The sequence below is a fragment of the Rhopalosiphum maidis genome, chromosome 2 (genome assembly GCF_003676215.2).
Source record: "Rhopalosiphum maidis isolate BTI-1 chromosome 2, ASM367621v3, whole genome shotgun sequence".
Taxonomy (NCBI): Eukaryota; Metazoa; Arthropoda; class Insecta; order Hemiptera; family Aphididae; genus Rhopalosiphum; species Rhopalosiphum maidis.
Window position 1 is genome coordinate 49,038,914 of NC_040878.1, and position 23,231 is coordinate 49,062,144.

At 27.1% G+C, this 23,231-nt stretch overlaps 4 protein-coding genes across 5 annotated transcripts; 2 read left to right on the plus strand and 2 right to left on the minus strand.

Annotated features, from left to right (window-relative positions):
* The first annotated feature begins 4,599 nt into the window (after window positions 1–4,599).
* Window positions 4,600–6,691, plus strand: LOC113552297 (ADP-ribosylation factor-like protein 3). Its single transcript, XM_026955101.1, has 4 exons — window positions 4,600–4,850; window positions 4,945–5,137; window positions 5,721–5,902; window positions 6,127–6,691. Exons 1-4 carry the CDS (start codon window positions 4,716–4,718, stop codon window positions 6,304–6,306), a joined length of 690 nt encoding a protein of 229 aa, XP_026810902.1. The 5' UTR covers window positions 4,600–4,715; the 3' UTR covers window positions 6,307–6,691.
* A 146-nt stretch (window positions 6,692–6,837) lies between these two features.
* LOC113552298 (nucleolar protein 16-like) lies at window positions 6,838–8,585 on the minus strand. Its single transcript, XM_026955102.1, has 4 exons — window positions 8,363–8,585; window positions 7,665–7,821; window positions 7,442–7,588; window positions 6,838–7,062 (listed from the first exon to the last, which is right to left on the minus strand). Exons 1-4 carry the CDS (start codon window positions 8,425–8,427, stop codon window positions 6,937–6,939), a joined length of 495 nt encoding a protein of 164 aa, XP_026810903.1. The 5' UTR covers window positions 8,428–8,585; the 3' UTR covers window positions 6,838–6,936.
* A 126-nt stretch (window positions 8,586–8,711) lies between these two features.
* On the plus strand, window positions 8,712–11,331 carry LOC113552327 (DNA-directed RNA polymerase III subunit RPC8). 2 transcript variants are annotated; one of them, XM_026955170.2, is made up of 3 exons: window positions 8,713–8,872; window positions 8,963–9,181; window positions 10,542–11,331. In XM_026955170.2, exons 2-3 carry the CDS (start codon window positions 9,045–9,047, stop codon window positions 10,918–10,920), a joined length of 516 nt encoding a protein of 171 aa, XP_026810971.1. In that variant the 5' UTR covers window positions 8,713–8,872; window positions 8,963–9,044; the 3' UTR covers window positions 10,921–11,331. The 2 variants fall into 2 exon arrangements, with proteins under 2 accessions (XP_026810970.1, XP_026810971.1); XM_026955169.1 differs by having other exon boundaries at window positions 8,712–9,181.
* Window positions 11,332–11,857: 526 nt separating this feature from the next.
* Window positions 11,858–18,775, minus strand: LOC113552326 (5'-3' exoribonuclease 2 homolog). Its single transcript, XM_026955168.1, has 21 exons — window positions 18,500–18,775; window positions 18,259–18,427; window positions 18,070–18,197; window positions 17,896–18,007; window positions 17,649–17,822; window positions 16,286–16,448; window positions 16,047–16,205; window positions 15,439–15,746; window positions 15,140–15,358; window positions 14,989–15,057; window positions 14,585–14,914; window positions 14,423–14,512; window positions 14,198–14,354; window positions 13,371–13,545; window positions 13,239–13,295; window positions 13,108–13,176; window positions 12,910–13,038; window positions 12,779–12,852; window positions 12,440–12,698; window positions 12,280–12,367; window positions 11,858–12,203 (listed from the first exon to the last, which is right to left on the minus strand). The coding sequence occupies exons 2-21, from the start codon at window positions 18,331–18,333 to the stop codon at window positions 12,159–12,161; spliced, it is 2,880 nt and encodes a 959-aa protein (XP_026810969.1). The 5' UTR covers window positions 18,334–18,427; window positions 18,500–18,775; the 3' UTR covers window positions 11,858–12,158.
* Between the last annotated feature and the right edge of the window lie 4,456 nt (window positions 18,776–23,231).

Sequence of the window (23,231 nt, forward strand, 5' to 3'; positions counted from 1 at the left end):
GAATTCTAAAAACAGATTTGAATTTGACGTCAAGTATATTTGAAATCGACTTTCTCACAGCTTTGATATTTTCTTCCAAATTCCTAAAAAAATTATGTTAAAAAAGAGTAATTAAAAATTGCCGTATTTCAATTTTTGGAGAAGTTAAAATCAAAAAGTCAAAAATCTGGGAAAGTCAATTTCAAGTAGACTCAACCAAAAATTCAAATCTGTTTTTAGAATTCTTATCGCTTCATTGGATCAATTGGTATGATTGGCAAAGGATCTGTCTAAAATCCTATGTCACGCGTGCGTTAGACAAAAACAGAAAATCACGGTAGCGAATCCCCTTAAATCAGAACTAAAATTGAACAAACAAATAGAAAATTGAGATAAACAAATAAAAATAAGTTCAAATAAATTTTACTCTTGGAAAAAATAATTGTCCCCAACTATCTCTCAACAACACACCTATAGAGCAATTCAAAATATAAATTGATTAACATGTAGGTATTAGTGTATTATCTAACTTTAATATTTAATAAACACTGAGAAATATAAATTAATTTTTAACTAAATAGGTATATCAAAAAAGTACACAATTTTAAAAATCTCTAAATATTATATTACAATATAATATCACAATTACAACTACACAACAATATGTAATGTTGCGTCTTCTAAATTAGTAGGTAGGTATTCCAGATGGAGGTTAAGTCGGTATTGATAAAATTATGTACCTACCACCTATACGCGCAGATACGTTTGTATGATCGACCAAATTCCAAAGAACAGACTACGTAGATAGGTAATAGAAATAAAAAATGAATAAATTAATAAGCAAACTTGTTTTAAAATTGATTGTACAACCCTACAACTGTGTACAGCAATTAATGGTATTTTGACATAGGTACATACATTAAAAACTGTAAAACTGGTTATTTTCAATTCTGATTACGTATAGGTATACGTAAACATAAATAAATTAACAATTTATATGTACATAAGTAAATTTATAGTAATTATATATTGTATATTTATATATCTTAAATTGTATATATATTATAGAATACGTCTTTAACTTATATATATATTACAGTCCAAGTGGTAAAAATGATCATTGTAAACAGTGAATGCCGACTGAGAGATGTATTCAATACCCGAGTATTTCAAGTCATGTGGATAATTTTATATATGGACTAGACATCGTATATGGTACTGGTTTGTTATAGCCCCGCCGCGGCGAGTGAAAATTTTAGAGCCCCGTCACTCAGGTTTGTTATCTCCCTGCCATTCATATAACAATAAATACATCGTATATAAATATATTAAAAAATTGAATAATAATTAATATAAAACAGTGATATAATTAAAAATGTTTATGCTTAATGTGATTCCCAAAATTCTGCTATATCTTTTAAAATAGTTTCAAACGGATCACTATTATTCAGTTTTTATCGCCACATAAATTCTGCCAAGTACTAAAAAATATCTATCCGTCCCTCTACGTTTTGTGTTGCCCCATTTGGCCGAACCCCACATTCTTTCAAAATTTTGTGTGTAGGTTTCTGAGTTAGGGTCCATGAAATTATATTTATGATTGACTTGATTATGTTGAAATCCATGTTGTTGCAAATTAGCATAAGCTTTCCAACTGTCAGAATAAATTATAGACCATGTCCAATATATCGGTTAATAATAGGTATCAATGTAATTTCTGATCTATTTAGCACACTGACTATGTAACATTCCTTAGTTTCACAGCATATACCACCAAACATCCATTGTTGAAGTAATATACACCCTGCATTATTTTTCCGGCGTACGAAAAGACTTTCATCAATTTCAACTATTAAGTTTGGACCACCTACTTGATTATTGTTGCTCTCCATGCGCCAAATACAAACTTCTCGTAAGTAGTTGTTCCAATCGAGTACCGCATTTTTTCCAATACCCAATTCACGTTTGCAATATGTCACTGAAGTAAGTTCATGAGCCCAAGAGTATATAAAATACACAATACTATTTATCGGCAATCTCGAACCGTTCAGCCAATTATTTACCCTAATACCTTTTTCTTAAAGACAATCTCTTCGTTGACATCGCCATCTTAAAATAATACTCAAAATGTGAACTTCTTGGTTCACTAATAGAACATATTTCGTTAATAATTTTTAACGTATTTATGACTTTGTTTGAGAAAAAATGCTTCTTCGTTTCACTTTAATTTCAATTATTATTTATTATTTTATTGTACCTATCATTCCGTGTATATTATCAAAAATATCGATAAGCCGATAAGAAATGCACGAAACAATTAGTACGTAAACGTCGTAAACGAACGACGGTATTTCAAATGACGTCAGAGAGGCACCGTTTTACGTCGCCTCTGATTTTGTACTTGTGTACACAAATTATACACACAACGCGTATGTACGCGAATGCATGCGACTGGTTAATTAAGTAGAACTACGCATGCGCAATAATCATAGTGAGGCACGTTTTGTCATCGCCTCTGCGTACTGAAAATAGATTTACTATTATAGTCAGTGTCAACCCGCAGCCACGGCTAATGGTACTGTGGCAGTGCGACACGTTCAACAAAAAATAAACAATCAATTGTTATTGTTGTAATACATGTGTATGTCACTATATATAATTAAAATTATATTATATTATAGCAATTTTTATATTTTTGAATTCCATTCTTACTATTTAATTTTTGTTATGATAGTGGGGGAGGGGGGGGGTTATACATAATTGGCCTCACTAAAAAAATACAACCAAAACCGCCACTGATCGGTATAATATCGGTTTATTATTTTATTGATTTGCGATGTATACCTATAATAGGCACCTAATAGTTATGGTACGTATTTTCCGTCTCATTATTTTATATTTATATACGATGTATTTATTGTTATATGAACGGCGGGGCGATAACAAACCTGAGTGGTAGGGCTATAAAATTTTCACTCGCCACGGCGGGGCTATAACAAACCAGTACCAACATATTAGGTTTAAAAGAAATACTTATTTTATTTTACATTCATTTAATTAAAACTGGAAAAATGTTTAGTTATTAAATGAAATAAAAATTAATTAATTTATACTTATTTATTTAGACACGTATTTCCATAATGTAATTATTGGAGGTGTATAAAATACCAGCAGCTTTACAGTTACATCTCCTTGTTTGGTATTTTTGACCATAGTCCATAATTCACAAGTGTTGTGGTTATAACTTTATAACCTAAATTAGAAAACAGCCTAGATCTTATTCACTTCCTTTACAAGAAATTAGTTTTAATGCTTAGGTAATATAATAATATTTGCACGACAATTATTTAGTTTATTTTTGTGTGTACACGATAAGTAGTCGATGTCGATCAAATCCTTTGATTTTAAATTTTGGACGTAATTTTGGATAGAAAATTAGATCTAGTTTATAATAATTAAGTTTTTCTATAAATGTCGATTAAAAATTATTCGCTGGGTAGAAACACTTGATAATTGTATTTAACGCTCCTCATTAGTTGTTAAATTTAATTAAAAATATCGAAAAATCTATAAGTATAATATTTATTTATAAGCGTTTAAAGTTATAAAACTAATAAAATTCGTCAAAATCTCGGAATTTGCAAATTATTTTATAGTTAAAAATTCATAAACTTTGTTATAATACACCTAAAGTTTTAAAATTTAATACAAGAATCTCCATAACCATAAATAGTTTACACTGAGAACAGTGAAAACATAATAACTAACAAAATATATAAAGACAATTATTGTTTATAGACATTTTAAGTTCAAATTTGAATGAAGTTACTTACTTAAATAATAAATATTTATTATTTATATTTATATACTTACAGAAACCTTTTTACAAATTACAATGTTTATACATGGTTGTAATCATAACTAATCGGCGGGATACCTATACTTATTTTTAGACGCAATAAGGCTGGATACCTGAATGTCTAAATTCGGGAATCATCGGTTCGTCCGGTTCATATTCTCATTCCTTTTATCTTCCATACAAATAATAACTTAGTATTTTTATTAATTAGGTAATTACTTACTTATTAATATTAATTTTTTTTTTTTAAGTAACTTGAATAGTTATATACTTTTTAGTTTTTGTCGTTACCATGCACATTTTAACTGACAAATAAAATTAAATATAAAAAGATTTATAGTTTTGAATATTTTTCTCATTTCTGTTGACCTAATCCGACCTATTGTTTTTAATTTACCTATATTAGTAGCAGTTTAGCAGTAGTAGGTTCTATGTATCGGTATTTTGGCGCTCCATAATTTTTTCTTCTGAGACCGTAATCTGCACAAATAATAATTTTCTCTGGTCAAAGCATAGGCATATTAATGTTAATATGGCTATAGATCAAAGGGCTTTAGTTTTCAAAACCCAAGAAAATCACATCTACCACCTACTCTGATATCAAATAATATTTATCTGAATCAAAATTATTTAATATAGTTACTAATTATGATCACCGGAAAACGAAAATAATCTTAAACAACATATTTTAGTCGATAATCACCGCACGGTTCAACATGTCCTCTTCCATGTAAAGTTCCTTATCGTTTTTATCATCCCGAAATGATAACGAATACAAAATAATATGTGTAAATTTGTAATATTATGTTGTGTCAGAGCAATGACGTTTTGTTCTAAATCTGCAATAATCGTTAGCTAGTGCGTTTCAAAGTGTACGATGGGCTTTAAATTGAAAGCTCTAGTTGTAGTTTCGTCGGGACTTGTTTTAGGCGTGTGTACGTATGCTGCATACCGAACATGGAAGAAGCGACAGTACAGTGCCGATGATGAAGGTTTCGAAGACGTTTCGAAGGCAAGTATATACTTAAATAAAAATCACAATCGTAACAATTTAACTAGTGCTAAATTTTGACTTTGCATTGAACTCATTTAATGTGTATCTTTAGTTAGAAGAATCATTGGAGAAGAAAGTATTGGTATTGGGATTGGAAGGATCTGGAAAATCAACATTAGTTTCACAAATTGTTAAGGAAGTTGGACAAAAAAGTATTACATCAAATACTTTATACAAACCAACCGAAGGATTTAATGTCACATCTTTATCTGATGGAGGTTCTCCTACAGTCAACATATGGGAAAGTAAGTATATATTTTATTTATTAGTATACAATTCTTTATCTTTAGAAATTAACATACAAATATGATAACAAATACATTACTGGTTTTAAAATTTTTGAGAAATTAGATTACACAATGTTATTAGTTATTTTATTTTATAATATTAATTTATGTGTATTATGTACAAATTAATATTGATTAAAAATAATCAATACTTATAAAAATTGAATTTGAATGTATCTAGAAATTATTTAAATAAAATTTATATATATATATAAAAAAATGTTTTTCTGGGTATTTAATTTTTTTGATTTTTGTCAAATTTTCATCTAACCTACTAAATTTAAATAAATATAATTGTATTTAAATTTAATAATTACATGGTAAAGAATAGTAATCAATAATTATATATAATTACTTATGGTAAATATTACAATTTATTTACGAAAAAAAAATAATAATTATTTTAATTTTATATACTTTTAATCTCCAGAAAATTAATTACAACACAATTATTGTTAGTTTTGTGATTATAATTAATTTATTTTTTTTATCATACTCAAAATTGTCATTTAATTTTTGGGTATTGATTTATTATTTATAGTTGGTGGCAAAGAAAGTGTAAGAAGGTATTGGCCAAAGTTTTTCCAGGATACAGATATCTTAGTGTTTGTTGTTGATGCCAGCAATAATTCAAATCAATCAGTTGTGGTGAGCGAGATCAAATCATTACTTGGTGATGCCCGTTTGGCTTCTGTTCCCATTTTAGTCCTCGCCAATAAACAGGTAATATTATTATTAATAATGATAAATTACCAAATTTCAAGCACTTACTAAATTCATGAATTTACATATTATAATTTGTGTACATTTATATTTAATGATTTCTTCAGAAGAAATACAAGATAAATGCGATGTAGTCTTCTTTTTTATTTAAATTGTATTTGTTAGATATTTTTTTGATTGCAATATAATATGCAATACAATATACCTAATATCTGTATTTTTAGGATATGATTGGTGCACTTAACGCAGAACAGATCTCAAATGTACTCGATTTGAAAAGCATTCCATCTAGATCACATCAAGTAAAAGTGTTAGAAACTCAAACAAGACCAGAAAGTAATGAAATCCATCAAACAGTATTAGAAGTCCGGAAAGTGCTCTTAAAATTAAGTTCCCATATGTAACATGTTTTTTTTTTGTTCAGTTTAAACAGTAGTATGTATGTATATATTTTATACCTATGCATACAAAGTAATATTATTTAAGATAATTCAATATCTCAATTGTATTTATTATTTTATAGTATTTTCATATTTAAATACTTAAAGTTCTATATTTCTTTGTTAAGATATCATTTGATTTATTGGATAACCTAATTTTCTAATTCTAAACAATTATATATTTTTTTTTAATTTAAGTACAAGATTATTTTTAAAACAAATATTGTTGACATTGGTCTATGATAACTGATTATGAAATCAATAGCTAATGATATTAGACAGAATGAATAAGTTTTCAGTGTGACCACAAACATTTTAAAATGATATCAATGAGAATACAATATTTTTAGATGATTAAATATAACTGAAAATTAGATCTGGGTTTATATTCATAACAAAAATGTATCGTCATTTAAAAATTTAATTTTGAAACATGGAAGATATAGAACTTAAAGCATTTAAAAATGTTTATTTACTGAAATAATTGGTGTCATGTTAAAAATCAACTTGTGTATACTTTTTTTTTAACAAATAATTTAAAAAAATTCCAAACGACTTTTTTTTAATTAAGATTATAAAAAACTAAAAAATAAATTATAAATCGGCTATTGGCCGTGGCATTAAATGCTCATAAGCCTTTATGCTTTTGAATGTTAATATTTTTGCACGTATTTGTTTCCATGTCATTTGGTAAACATTTTTCGGATCCTTTGTCATCTCCTGTAATATATAATATTTAACAGTTATAAATGCAACTTAATAGAAGCCGGATTTAAAATTAATATTCTAATATTTATTATTTAATGCAAAGCCTATGTTTAAATATTATCATAGTTTTATGATATTAGATGCTATGACAAAAAATTATGTTTTATTTGCATAGTTTTGATTTAATTTCAGTGATATCATATCATTACGATGTTGAAAATGTTTTTTTGATGTTATGATTTAGAATAAGAATATGATATTTTCTATACATTATTAATATTTTGATAATATTAATCATATAAAATAACACAACAAAGAAAAGTCTGGAAATGCATTTTTTTTTTATCAATATTGAATCGTACTGATAACCTAATTTTAGTAATAAGTCAACCTTATAATTGTCTCCATATTTCTCCATAAGATAAGTAATGAACTTTATCGTGCCAGTAGGTAATGATATCTGCTTAATTCCTGTAGGCTTATTTGCTTGTTCTTCCAAGAGTTTGACAACTTGTGGCTGTTTTGCCTCTCTTTGACGCTAAAAAAAAAAATATCTTATACCCTATACGTTTCACTGATACTGACTTTAATGTTAACATAATTGTTTCACTGACCTTTTTATTATGTTCTTTCATTTCTTCACCTTGTACTTGTTGTTGAGTATTGGTAAAACCAGTTAAAATGGATTTGCTAGGATTATTTGTTAGTCCAAAGTTACTTAAATTCTTAGCAACTGATACCTTGTCATTCCAATGATCTTTTATGAGAGGACTAAATTCAAAAAATTCTATATTATTCTATATTATTAATATAATAATTGATTAAAAATTATATCACAAAAATCATATGATTTAAGTAATACTTCAAACAATAAAATACTTATTACCTATTAGATACTTAATATTATAGTATGAAACTTATAATATAAAAACATTGATTTGAATCTTTTATATATTGTTATTTTTGACAGTTATAAATTTATAACATTAGTCAACATAATATTTCTTCAAAACAACTATATTAAAACATGATATCTTATAATCTAAACCTTATAGTTAATATTATTTATACCTAATTGTATTATTGAACAATGATATCAATCAATTCCTAGAGTAGATTTTACTCTAGTTATCGTCCATCATTTCTTATAATAATACAAATTATAGTAATGATACAATCATATATTTTATTTAATCTTTGATACAATGCTTAACAGTAATCATTTTTGGGGGTACAAGATTCGTATACATTTTAAAATAAGTGTATTTATAATATTTATACTAAAGACAATTTATAACAATATAAAACTTACCACGCAACACTTGGAGTCTTCTTCATCTTTTTACCCAACTTCTTTTTATTATAGTTAACAGGCATTTTGTATTTAGTAAGTATATAAACAATAGAATGACAAAATATGTGGTATGTGAATACTAAACAGTTGAAGAATGAATGGAGAATGGAAGATATAATTTACGCACTATCGACTATTTCACAGTAGTCACTCACTACTCGGTACTCAGTACTCACGTGGTATATATGAATATCGTGCTTAGTGCTCACTGCGCATCGCTCATAAACAAATGATAACAATACAAAACAATTTATCATTATGATAATATCATAGACGGTACCATAGAACATGGTAGTAGTTCCGGCGTCCACATGGCACACGCGAGGGCGCTGATCAAGGCAGTATCAGCACAGAAGGCTCTATGTGTTATCCGTTGCCAGTTGTTACTTCGTTAGGTTATATGCTTGTGTTTATAACTTTATAAATTATAATTATAAGTTATTAAATATTCATGCACGACTGACGTTCGTTAGTATGAGAGATGAGACAGATCTCTAATATTATACAATTTGTTATTATGATCTAAGTTATAAAATATATTAAGATGTTTATCGTTAGTGAATTCGAAGAGGTCGTGAAGGTCCAACCAACTCATTTAGAAGATGATCAAGTGTCCCGAATTGTCATACACCTCAATTCAATGCTCGCAAATAAAGTAGTAATGAACGTCGGCTTGTGTCTGTCGTTGTTCGACATTTTGGAAATCGATGATTCAATAATATACCCAAGCGAAGGAGCGTATTTTTCCAAGGTGCGATTTAGATTCATCGTCTTCAGGTGTGTACTAACAATGTAATGATCGTAGTCAATCGACTTCAGGGGCTCAATTTCAATATTAAAATTGATCTTGTGATCATAGATTTCATTGATAGTTCCCAGAGTCCATAGATGGTAACTCGGTAGTGTGTAGGGGAGATTTTATCATGACATTATTTTGATTGATGTGAGGACGTAGTTTTAGTTTCTTTAAAAATTATATTAAGCTATAAGTTATTTTTATAATTCATTATCATTATATATTTTTAAATTAACATTTGATGCTAAACAATAGTCTATAACAAAAATGTTTTGTTTGTGTGTGTGTGAGTATAAGGTTAAGAATTCCTAGATTATACAATGAGCAACTTCATCATTCACCACCCCTACATTCAATAATCATATATTTTATAAGTTATAACCACTACACATGTTGTTTATTAATATGAAATGAGAACAGTTAGTTTTATTTGATTAATTAAACCAACTAGAGAATAAATTGAGGATGAAAATTCAAAATGTTCTATTACCTATTAGGTAAATACTGATTTCTCAGAAGAAGTGATTTTCTGTATCTCTTTTTCTATAACCAATGTAATTCAATTTAGGCCCAATAAATATAAATAGAGGTATAATTATATCATTTTAAAAAAAATATTAATTTTTATATATAAACATATTTTATTAACACTTCAACATTTACATTAATCCAAAACGTATTATTTCTATCAATTCAGTACGTTTTGGATTAACTATTTTATTTCCCCTATAGTCTATACTATACTTACAACACAGCCACACAGGCAATAGAAAATTTTAACATGAGAAATGTTTAAGTATAAAACTGGGAAAAGTATGTTATGATTAGCTAAATATCATGGATAAGGTTTGTTTTTGATTAACTAGTCATTTTTAAAAATAGATTTGGCCAGAAAACAATACATTTTGATCTATTCCACAGTTATTCTCAAAGTATGCGTTAGCGTATGCCCCCTATGGGCATTGATAGTCCTCAAGGAGAGGAGCGGTATAAGATCCAAATACTATTGTTTTTAAGTTACATTACAGATGGTAAACTTAAAAGATTTTGGGGATTGGAAAATTTTTGATTATCAAAGTGGATGGTGGATGAAATAAGTTTGAGAACCTATGATGTATTTTGATGAAGCCTATGAATTTCTTGACTTTTTTTGCCATAAGATTCTTATTAACTCAATATATAATTTGATGTTTTAAATTTTATTACAAGTATGTTTTGTATTTCTAACCCTCAATTATAAAGGAGTTATTTTAAAATCTTGGGTATACCCAAGCTCTTTCTCAAACCACACAGTGGCAATTCAACTATTACATTCCATAAAACTCGTGTTGTTTGTTGTAGACCATTTGTTGAAGAAATACTCATTGGCAAAGTGAAGAGCTCCAGTTCAGATGGAGCTGTACTAACAACCGGTTTCTTTGAGGACATATTTGTGCCGGCAGCAAACATGCAAAATCCCAGTCGCTTTGATGTAAAAGACAAAGTGTGGGTGTGGGAATATGACAATTGTGGCGATACAGTTGAGTTGCACATGGACATTGGTGAAACAGTTAGGTTTCGTGTCGTTTCTGAACAGTTTATTGATACACATCCAGGAGTAGACAGCGGACTTTTAGATACTGGTGAGATAGCAACATCAAAATCAAAATCACCATATTCAATTGTTGGCACAGTAAGAGAACCTGGTTTAGGAGTAATTGGATGGTGGACAGATTTATAAATTGTTAAATAGGTAATATAAATCTATTGTGTATTATATTTTAAATTTTATTTAAATTATATGTTATGAAATCAAATAGTTCTATTTTCTTATTATATTTACATATACAATGTACATTATACTTTATATTACGCCAAAATTACAATTTAAAAATCATATGCTTTTATCAGATAATTCCTTTTTTTAACTGTATGTAAAAAAATAAATATTCTACTAAAAGCTTAAAAAATCAGAAAATAGAAAAGACAGTAGGGTTTCTCAGTACAATCAGTAAATTTGATTTATTTAAAATAAAATCATTTTGAAATCAATGTTTGAACCATCTGATAAATGAATCTATCTACAAAAAAACTTTTAATTTTTGTTTTAAATTATTGCAATTAAAGCACAATAGTAATCTTATAAAGGACAATTCTCAAATTTTTTATTATTTATGTCCATAAGACCATCACTTCTATTCATCAATAGTGTTAAATCTAAAAATTTAAAATTTATTTTTTTCAATATTTTACACCTAGGAAGTTTAATATTTGAATTATATTGATATATATACTACAGGTAAATACTTTTTTTTTTATAGTTAAAGTTCTCAATTGTATTTTATTATTTTATATTTTTTTTTGTGAATATGCTATTCCTGTTGGCTTAAATTTGAATGTGATCATTCATGCCCATGATCAAGAAAATATCATAGGATCTTTAGAGTTTTTTTTAGGGTAAAATCTTATTTTCTAGCAAATATGTATTATTAATTGTTAACTGTGCTACAATTAACTATAATTTATAAACAATATAATAAATATTATTATTATTTTATTTGAATACTTGAAAGGTATATTAATATCATATAAATAAAATGACTTGGTGGTAGAGCAATAAGTATCAACATATCTGTATAATACTTAGAAGTTAAGCAGAGCCAAATATAATCACAAGCTTTCTTTTAAATCAGTTTATTTTAATTTAAATTTAAAAAAAAATATGTAGTAAACAATCACTTTTTCAATAATAAAATTATCAATAATAGTGGTGTTAGAACAAGATTAAGATTACAAAAAATTAAGATATTAGATGTCAACAATTTTATAGTGTCACTACATTATATAAATCAATTATATGTTCGGTATATAATATGTTTATTATACAATTTTAATTTCAACAATATTGGAGGTTTCATTCTTAGCATTTTCTAAAATTTAATTAAAAAGTTTTAATAAAATCTGATAGCACAACTGTTGTCAATAATTTCCACGATTGTTGTAACCATGAGGCCTTGGACCACCCTGTTAAATATAAAATTAAAACAAGTTATTAATTAATAAATAATACATTTATTAAACTTTAATTCAAAATGCTTACTCTTTGGGTAGTATGGTTATATGGTTGATAACGGCTATTTTGTGATCCTCTAATTGGACCCACATTACCATTAAAAGATTGTCTAGGCCTAGATTACAATACAAGAATTTAATTGAATTGTTGGGAACAATTTTGAAATTTTGGTTTAAAAAAAACTTACGGAGGATTATTAGCTTGATAACCAGCCGTATAATATCCTGGTCTATCATTTCTGCGCATAGATTGTTGTTCAGTTGTATGTTGAGTTCCATAATTTGGATATGCATTGTTGTCTGATCTATATGAATTATTTTGTTGACGACCATAATTGGCTCTATTTATATTATGATCATTTTGTGGAAATTGGTTTTGATTTGCATGCCAATTACTCGGACGCCTAGAATTTGAGTAGTCATTTTGACGGCCATTGTTTCGATAATCTAAAAATAATAATAATAACATGGTAAATATGTCTAACAAAATTTATTACTCAAATTGAGCAATAACCAGTAAAAATTACTTAGTGGTGGAGGAACAGAACCATAATTACTTGAATTTCTAGGCATGTTACTTGCATTTCTGGGTACATAATGCCTAAAAATAAAAATTTTTTCAATATTTAAACAAAAACTTATAAAAATGCATACATACGATAGTGTTCTATGACCTGATGTCGCAAGCCTTCCACGTTGATTTGAATGGGTCATACCAATCATAGGCCTCCAAGAACGAGATTGTTCATCAGACAAATGCTTTGGCTTCAATACCCTAGGTGGTTCTCTATACAGAAAAATAATTTAAAAAAATTAAAATTATACTTTATTCCAAATAAAAGAAAACTACACTTACATAACACCTTGAAGGCGAATAGCTTCAAATATATAATCATCTCCATAGTTAGGATCTTCAAATTTCATACTAAAAAAAATTTCTACATGAAAATATTTTATAAACCCGAGAAAACACAATTTGAAACATACCATATAACTTGATTTGATCTTACAACATCTAATCCCATAACTGGCGAAGGAAGTGATCTAAAGCATTCATAATAGATATTTAAATAATATAATCAACAGTGATTAAACATTTAAATAACAGTTTTATATTACCCTCCAATTTTAACACAATCATCAGCCAACATAACTTTTCCTTCCATACCATCAATAAGTACAGATGTTGAGTTTTCATAGTTGGCCTTATCTAAGTACAAATCTTTAAGCAATTCATACTTTGAATTATCTTGTTGAATGTACAAACGATCCATGCCTTTTACATTACGTCGTCCTAATTGTTAATATTTAAAATCGGAAATAAAAATCAAGAATATTCCACAAAATTATTAATTATTAGTTTAAAAATAACTAAATATTATTAGACCATACTAAATGTTGATAAGACAGTCTATATAAATCCTCAATAATATACTTTCAATATACTTAAGTTATAAAGCATATTGCATAAATATTCAAAAGAGGTCATAATTAACTATTTAAATAGATGGTAGACAATTTATTCAAATATTGAATTTTTTTTAATTAATCATGTTAAGGAGTCAAAATTATAATATATCAATTAAAGATTATCAGTAAAAGATAATAACCTATTAAAAAAGGCCGCATACACTGCTTACACTGCTGGTGTTAAAATGTAACCTGACAGTTTACCGCCATAGCAAAAGACAATAGAATTTTACTGACACTTCTTCAGTGTGTACAGACCATGAAAATTTTTCATCGCTTTAAAATGAAGTATGATATTTTACAATATATTGTTAACATTGCTAAAAAAAAAGTTGAAATTATTATGTAACTATATTAACAACTATTCTTATTTTTTAAGTTTAAGTTTCTTTTAATTTACAACACTTAACAAAGTATTACATTTAAAAAATCACTATTAAAATATATTATCAATATGAATATTATTATTTACATACTTTCTTCAGATGTCAAAAGATCATAGTATGGTTCCAAGGCTTTATGTAGTCTCGCTTCTTCGACAAATGGCAATAATGCAACACCTTGCCAAGCAAACTTTTTACCATTTAAATCAATTTTAAAGTCCACTGGATAAAAATCAATTATTGTTGATTCCTATGAATTAAATATTTAAAAATATATATTTTAAGTTATACAAAAAATTGTTATTAAAATTAAGTTACTGGATCACTCATCAAAATAGCCCAAGGTTGAGGTACATGATTGCTACTAGCTGCAGGAAAAACACTCATAAGTTGCTCCAATGGACGAAACTGTAGACAAAATTAATATATTGTTCATTTATTAATTAATAAATTACTAAAAAAAATTATAAAAAAACTTACTGGTACAGTTCCCTTTTCAAATTTTGTTGATACTGCAGATATATTAAGAAAGTCAGATGCAAAAGGTGCATAATGATAAGGGAAATACCATTTCCAAGAAGGGCAACCTTGATAATAATATTGGAGAACCCAACAAAGACCACGCACATACTCTAAAGCCACCTGATGTCGGAAACCACTGTTTGTCCGGTCTACATCAAATTTAGATTCATAGTACCGTTCCTTAAAACCATCTTCCCATAAACGAACTTCATCAGGTGTTTCTTGTTCTTCATCTGATGATTCATTATCATCCCTTTTGCGTTTCACACCTTGATTATTTTCATTACCCTGTTAAGTAAAAAATAATTAAATCAACGGAATATGTTAAAATATCAAACCATAAATAGACTTTAAATACTAACTACACTCTGTCTCCTCATTTCATCAACAGTTTGTCTTGGATTGGATATTGAAAATGCTGTATTTGGTGCCTAAAATAAATATTTAAATATGTATTTAATTAATTAATAGAAATAAACAATGTTAGTCTTATAAATAAAATGTTATAATTACTGATGGTGCATATTGACCTCCCAATACAAAATTAGGAGCACTCTTAGAGCGCATTAATTTATCATGTTTTTCACGTCGTTTTTTCAATTTGTTTCTATCGGCAAACATTTTCTCAGTTTGTTGCCTTTTTTTAAATATTTCATCTTCAGCCATACCCAAATCAGACATTATTAATTGTACTCTTTCCAAATTAACATCACCGTTCGAAGTTAAAAATCCCTAAAAATAAAAATGGTTTATACATTTAAATACTAATTACATAAAATATAATGTATTTTATTTAATGATTAAACAATTACCCCAGTTTTGTACACGGTTTTTTTATACAAAGAAACAAGACGATCAATTGCATTTTCTCGTATTTCTAATGATGGCAAGTGAGGCAAAAAGTCATTACCAACAAAAAAACACATGAACACCCAATCATCAAGAGCTCGTTCAAATTCATATTTAAAGGGTAAGTTAGGCATTTCCAATTCTCGTTCTAAATATTCACGTAACACATTCAAACGTACAAATATGAACTGAACATCAGCTGAAAATTCAATAGTTGATCCATCATTGAATGCTTCCCTTTCTAAACCTTGACAGTCCTTAATTTCATGTCCTAAACATATAATTAAACATTAATAAAATTTTAATATCCTATAATATTAATATTTAATAGAGTTCAATACTAAAATAGTTATTTGTCAGTTTCCTGTTATACAAACTTTAAGTGGAATATGAAAAAAAATTTCTCCATATTTCACAGCTTGTAATGATTAATATAAATCTATATTTTTAATAATTTGCATTGTATACTATAATACTTTGATTTCAGCCATATAATCAAAATCATTAAAATAGATAGAAATAATAGTGAATTTAAATTACTTATAGTATCATAATGTATCAAAATTATTACCCATTTGACCACACATATCGCAAGGCTTGGGCTGATTGGGTTTAAATTCTTCTCTAATTATTGTAAAATTTGGCTCATGAGTTGCAAGTCCTAACATAATAAGATCAGCATCAGCACCACAAAGAACATGTTGTGTATTTGGATCATGATTAGGTTGTGCTGAAAATTAAAATATATAAAACAAGTTAAATCTAAATTTGTGATATTAAATATTACTTATATAACAATTTTATTTGTACCTCTTTGTTTTCTTATAAAATCCATTATCTTGTGTTCACCTTCTCCTGGAACATTAGCATCAGATAATATCACTTTGACACCTTTCCATCCAGGGTCATTGTTTAATCGATCATGAACATAATAATGTAAACAAGCCGATAGTTTATCCATAAATGGTGTTCCCTAAAATATCATTTTAAATTAATCAAACCTTTATTAATACATTATTGAAAACTAATTTTTTAAATTTGTATTACACAATGAAATAACAGTAACAATAGTTTCTTTGTTTTTCTCCCTGTCGCCCTTATCTAAATATGAACGAGTATTTCCACTGTATGCAGATATATTGGACCTACGTCTTATGACTACTGACTAATTTACCAATATTGATTTTATATATATGATTTATTAGGGAACCTACAGGTGGTTCACGACATCATGGTAATGCTCTCTGTGTTACCCAAATTTATGAAATGACCCCAGCTATAAGACATATGTCAAGAATGTATTGAATAATCAATAAGGAATCAATTTTAAAAATTTAAAATAATATATTTGTTTTTTAACTTAATTACAGTATTTAATTTTATTATTAAAGTTTGTCGAAAAAATATTATGATATTAATAAAGATTATAAAATAGGGAGATAGGAAATAGAACTGAAGAATAAGATATTACTCTGTATTGATAAAACGGTTCTGGTTTAATTGACGCCCACCACTTATATTTCTCGTATTTTTGATGTGCTTAACATCTTTTATACTGCAGATATAAAATGTACAAAAAACCGTCGTATTAAAAATAATAGTAATAACACAAAAAATATAAAAATTATATTTAAGAATAATATTATAAAATAAAAATAAAAATAGTAAATTTATGCAGGTGGCCAAAATTAGGATATATCTCATTATTTCCTTAGACGAATCATGTCGTTTAATTTACATTCCTACATAATTTGATATGGCAATACATCATACTTTTGTATTTAATATGTTGTTATTATTATTATAATAATTTTTAATACTACGGTTTTTCATACTTTTTTTATCTGCAGTACAAAAAAAAAATTGTATAAGAGATGATTAGCACATCAAAAATATGAGAAATATAAGTGGTGGACGTCAACTAAATCTGAGTGGCAAGAGAATACGCTGGCTGGCGTCAAATAAACCAATACCCATAAAACTTAAAATAAAAAGTATATTAATTAATTATATCTAAACCATATATAAATTTAAAATAAATGGTCAGGATTTAATTAATTTCAATTTCAAATAACTTTATAATACTATAAATTTAATTTAAAATTGCATATGCTTCACTAATCTTAAAATATATTAGTATCTATTTAGTATTTATTATCAATATTTAACTTACAGGTGTAATGCAGTTGCTATCAAAATGTTCTCCTTTCTGCTTCTCAGGTGGTAATATGGCACCAGCTTCAATAAGATTTTTTCTTACACGTGCCAATTCTTCAGTTTTTTCTGTTGTTTCTTTAGATGCCCTAAAACGTCTCGATCTCTGCTGGTTCATTTTAGCTCTAGGAGCCTAAAAAGATATATTTATATATTACTTACTGTATCAAAAACAGATTATTAATAACAATCATAAAATAACATACCACACCATCTATAGCCATGTACAACACTTTACGAGGTCTCACAATTCTAAATAGTCGATCAATACATTCAAATATTGCTATCATCATCTCATCCTCGTCTTTTGGAGCCGGTCTTTAAACAATAAGTGCAGTGTTAATAATTTATTAATTTGGGTCAAATTGTTAAATATTTACTTATTTTCAGGATGAGTACAAGGATGTATAATCCCATTCATATCCAAATATAAGTTGTCAAATTCAATTCCATTTGGATTTGGTGAGGTTGAATCTATTGGAATTTGTTCCCCATTTACATCTGTCGACTAAAATAAAACAGGTTATTAACATACATTACCAGCTCACCAACAACAAATATAATCATACTTTTTGCTCAATACAATTAACAATGACCGATGGATATTTTCTAGTCAACCATCTAAAAAAAGCAGGAACACCCATGTTTGAACACTCTTAGTTATTGATTTATCGTAATAACTGTCAAATTTTAGTTAAAATTGGTATTCACAATTCAATGTTGATATATTTATACGGACTACAAAATTAAAATACAAAATACTTATTAAACATATTACATAATGATAATTTAATGATAGTCGATAGGTACTTGTAATCAAAAGTAAAAATTGTTCATTTTCAACATTTTCTTGAAGAATTTTGAAATTCGATTGAATCATGAGATATATACCATAGTGGGATCTTGTAATTTAAAATTTACATTTCTCGTTTCAGCATGAACTCCAATATACAGTTTATACTCCTTTCCACTCTCCAATGAATCCGTATTCCGTGTATTAAGTAATTTAAAATTTGGAAATTAACTTTTACTATTTAGAATTTAAGATTTTTAATTTTTATAACATGCTGTATTGTTGTTACGAATATTGTCTTCGTATTTTATAAACAAACGCTGACAGTGCCGCCAACATCTAACTAGTTAATTTTTGGTAAGAACCGCGATTTAAGATAAGGTACTATTTTAAATCTTGATAATTTTGGATCCAAGGTAGATATAAATCCACCTTGATTTGATCACAATATTATAGTGATACACGTCACGGTCACATTATTATATTGATATTGAATATTGATATACAAATAAAATACCTATAGGTCTTAAGTACTATGTTACTGTGCAAGATCGCCAAAATCTTTATAAGCCTTGATTGATAATTAATAATAATATTAATATGATCTAACCATAAGAGGACGTTATACCCGCATGTGTTGTCTCTGTCTTATACACGCCTAACATAGTTAAAAACTGTTTTGCGCGGGACAACTACTCCCCCGATATTTATGTCAAAATTACAAAAATTTTAAATCGCATTGAGAAGAACTTTACCTGTGTTGTAGTGTTTTAATTTTTTTGATAGTGGTAACCAATAATTTTTAATAATTAAATGAAAAAAACCTAAAGTTTTTAAACTGATAACTTTAATTGCATTCATGTTATCAAAAAAATTAAAACGCTACGTCACAGGTAAAGTTCTTCCCGTTGGGATTTATAATTTTGGTTGTTTTGATTAAAATATCGAGGGAGTAAAGATGTCCCACGCAAAACAGTTTTTAGCTATGTTACGCGTGTATAAGACAGAGACAACACATGCGGGTATAGCACTATAGCGTCCTCATAATTAATCTAAGTTAATACATTCCATAGAATGTAGTGTAAACAAAATAAAATGAATCTGTATTGCTGCACAGATATGAATTAATTAAGAAAATATCACTGTACCAAGGTGGATATCCTCCTTGCATTGTACTAACTACAAGATACAAAATACAACCACAGAATAAATTTAGTAAATTTTAATAGAATATCATTATTATGCGGAATTTAAGTAAAATAGCCAGTGCCGTGAGAAGAGGGAGGGGGAAATACCCCGGGGCGGCAAAAAAGCTCTTAAAGCTCCCCTCCCGATGTTTAATTTAAGGTGCCAAATATAATTGCCCTAGGGCACCACTGATGGTTAGCACAATAGCACGGCACTAACAATAGCCATTACTGAGGGTCTAATTGTCCAAGGAATAAGGGTGAACCTGGTTTATACTCTATAGCAACAATAAATAATACAATTACGATTCTATAGAAACTAAGAAAAAAATAGTTTACTATTAAGTAGGTAAACTTAATATTTTGTATAATTTATTATTTGCAATTCCTTTAATAAAATATTAACATTAAATATGCAGTTTATTTGAATCATCAGGGGTAACTTATATAATGAGTCATAACATTTAATCATTTAAACAAGTTATACATGACTTAATAAAAATTGCTTGGTACAATATTGAATGTATTATATCCAAAACATACCTTGCAATTTACAATTTATTTAGGATTTCTACAAGGGATTGGTAAATTATTATCTATCTGCATTTAATTATCTCGTTAAACGTTAAACCAAAGAATTTTTACTATATAAATTATAGATCAACTTATTGTTGATGAGTGATGAACTGATGCATATAGGTTGTAATTATAAACTTTTATAAATACCAATATTATTTAAAATTTGTATAGAAGATCTGGAGATACCTATAGGCTATAATATATTTTACATTTTTATGTATAAATATATAATGATTTATAAAGCATTATAAATTTATTATAGATATATAAATATATTTTGTAATTTAAACATAATATATAGGTAGGTAATTTAATTATTTTATTGAACGAATGAATACGAATATCGGATTATTCCAATGTTCAACAGTACAATAACTACATATTTGGTAATATTCATTGGTAAAGCTCATTACATAACAGTTTGTGACGAAATTGTAAGTGCTCAAACGTATGTTTATTTGGTTGTTTTTGGATTTTTGTCTTTTGATTATTATGGTATTTATTATAAACATCAATCATAATCGTCATTATTTCTCTAGATGCATTTTGAAAGTTATCAATGTAAACCTAAAAACAAAATTTTGCATCATAATGAAGTATTTTTTTAGATATATACTATACACTGAGTGATACTTTTATCGACTAAAATTCATTATTAAAAACACAATACACATGCAGTTAAAAATTACATAGTGTAATTAATTTTTATACGAACTACACGATATCACGATATAAGCAGGTATATTATATAAATGATGATGGACTGATTCCATCAATAAGTTATCTGTAAATTTACCAAAGAATGAAATACGTCCAGGCTTTTTTCATAAAGGTTGTAATAAATGCTTAGATTGTTCATACACTCATTAGTAAATATTGTACAAGGATCGTTCAAAGTTGGATTGTTGACATCATCTTTAAAATCATAATTGTTGTTTACAATTGTTTCACTTTCTTCGACACCATTCGTATTAGTTTCAAACGAACAAATTTCAACATTTGATTGTATCGAGTAACTATCGGGGTTTGGGCTTAAATGAAGTTATAAGTTAAAACTTGTATACATGTGCATAATTAAGTATCAGAGGTAATTATATTTTAACCATAGACAGATATACATAATATAGATCTATATAACATCGCATACAAATATAATATAGATAATATAGATCTATATTATGTCTATGATTTTAGTCAATACTATAAACATAAGTAAATTAAAAATATCAAAAATTATACAATCATACCTACTTCTGTTATTTTCTGTTTCATTAACATAATGTTCATCTATTCTTTCATTTAGTTCTGACCTCTGCAACTATGTATATACAAATCAAAGCTATACTTATAATATAATACAATTATAGATGCCTAACTTTTTTTTTTACATTTTCAGTTATTGAACCACTTTGATTCATATAATATTTATGTATTCTATTGTATATATATGTTTTGTATAATGGTTTGTCTTCTGGTAATACTAACACAAACGTTGGATTGTAGCCTTTATTTTTCAAAATTAATGCGCCTTCTAAATTTGTGAACGTGATTAACACCTTATTTTCGCTATTGCATTTGGATAATTCATCTTTGTCTAAATTATTTATGAAATTATGGTTATAATTATATGAATTATTATTTATAAAACTAGTAAATAGGTAAATAGGTACAATTATCTGTATAATTATTACGTTATTACTAACTTAAACCATAAGAATGCCCTAAAAATCGGTAACTAAACAAAAACTCTCCGGAAGAATTCATTCTGTTGAACTCTGGAACTGAAATTGTTTTTACTCTATTTTTACACGTCATATCATCTGTCGTATAAATAACTGCTTGATAAAATTTATCAGCGTGTTTCGTTAGTATTATATTCAAAAATTCATTCTTGTAAGTTTTTGGTGGGCCGACCAAAATTACCATTGGAAGTAAATGGTAATTATGTCCACAATCACTTCCTGCATTTATAGATGATTTTCCCGATAAATGTTCTAATACAGTAGATTTTAATGCATTTTTTTCTGCCACAAGCAATGAATAGATTTCCACTTCATTTAGCTCCTATTTGTATACGTATTTAAACAACACGTATCAATAAATAATAATTACCTTATCTGTGTATAAATTATGGTATTGATTGTAATGATGAGGATGAGTTTATTTTGTAACAATGTGAAGCGAAAATTGGAATTTCATCAGATAAAATATACATAGGTACCTATATATATATATATATATATATAGATTTAAATAAATATTTTTCACAATATTCCAATAGTTCATTATTGTGATAATTAAGTTACTATATTATCATTGATTACATGGCTTATTGTACTATTGTGTAATGTTACATTAATGACAGTCTGATGAGAAAGTAATGCGTTGTATATCTGTACGGCTCTACTATACTTTAATAAGATAATTACAATTTAAAAACTCAGTGCTCAAATATAAAGAAATATCATGTTTTCTAATTTTATTGAAATTATCTTGAATAGCTCCATAATAAATACAAAAAATCTGCGAACCTATATAGGCTATACTGCTATAGCATATTATTTATTAAGATATACAATATTATAGATATGCTTACTAAGAGATGTTCAAGCTATAACTAAAAGACATACAGGTAAAAATAAAAATGTTACAATTAAAGTAAGTATATTATACTTTGTTTACCTGTAGATCATCTATTTTTATAAATGTTTGATCAACGGTTGATTTTAGAGGTAGATTGCTTGAAAATATTAATTGTTTATGAACATTTATTTTCGTAAAATCATTATTTTCAACATTTAAAATGCGAAGATTTGTTATCGCCTTTATATATTCTATTTGTAGTACATCATCAATCATATTGCTTTTTATATTTAATACTGACAACTGTTTGGCGTTCTATAATTATTGTTTTTAAAACATCAGTAGGTAATTATATTAGTCATTAGTGCCAATTATATTAATATTTAGTATTGGATGTTAC

Bases quoted from the DNA above. Each gene is read 5' to 3' on its own strand.
- LOC113552297 (XM_026955101.1), top strand. From the start codon at position 4,716: ATGGGCTTTAAATTGAAAGCTCTAGTTGTAGTTTCGTCGGGACTTGTT. The intron at 4,851-4,944 runs GCAAGTATATAC...GTGTATCTTTAG, and splicing joins GTTTCGAAGACGTTTCGAAG to TTAGAAGAATCATTGGAGAA. The intron at 5,138-5,720 runs GTAAGTATATAT...TATTATTTATAG, and splicing joins TACAGTCAACATATGGGAAA to TTGGTGGCAAAGAAAGTGTA.
- LOC113552298 (XM_026955102.1), bottom strand. From the start codon at position 8,427: ATGCCTGTTAACTATAATAAAAAGAAGTTGGGTAAAAAGATGAAGAAG. The intron at 7,822-8,362 runs GTAAGTTTTATA...TTTTGAATTTAG, and splicing joins AAGACTCCAAGTGTTGCGTG to TCCTCTCATAAAAGATCATT. The intron at 7,589-7,664 runs GTCAGTGAAACA...TTTTTTTTTTAG, and splicing joins TGAAAGAACATAATAAAAAG to CGTCAAAGAGAGGCAAAACA.
- LOC113552327 (XM_026955169.1), top strand. From the start codon at position 8,949: ATGTTTATCGTTAGTGAATTCGAAGAGGTCGTGAAGGTCCAACCAACT. The intron at 9,182-10,541 runs GTGTGTACTAAC...TGTTTGTTGTAG, and splicing joins TTTAGATTCATCGTCTTCAG to ACCATTTGTTGAAGAAATAC.
- LOC113552326 (XM_026955168.1), bottom strand. From the start codon at position 18,333: ATGGGTGTTCCTGCTTTTTTTAGATGGTTGACTAGAAAATATCCATCG. The intron at 16,206-16,285 runs GTACAAATAAAA...TTTAATTTTCAG, and splicing joins TTTTATAAGAAAACAAAGAG to CACAACCTAATCATGATCCA. The intron at 12,368-12,439 runs GTAAGTTTTTTT...ATTGTAATCTAG, and splicing joins TATCAAGCTAATAATCCTCC to GCCTAGACAATCTTTTAATG.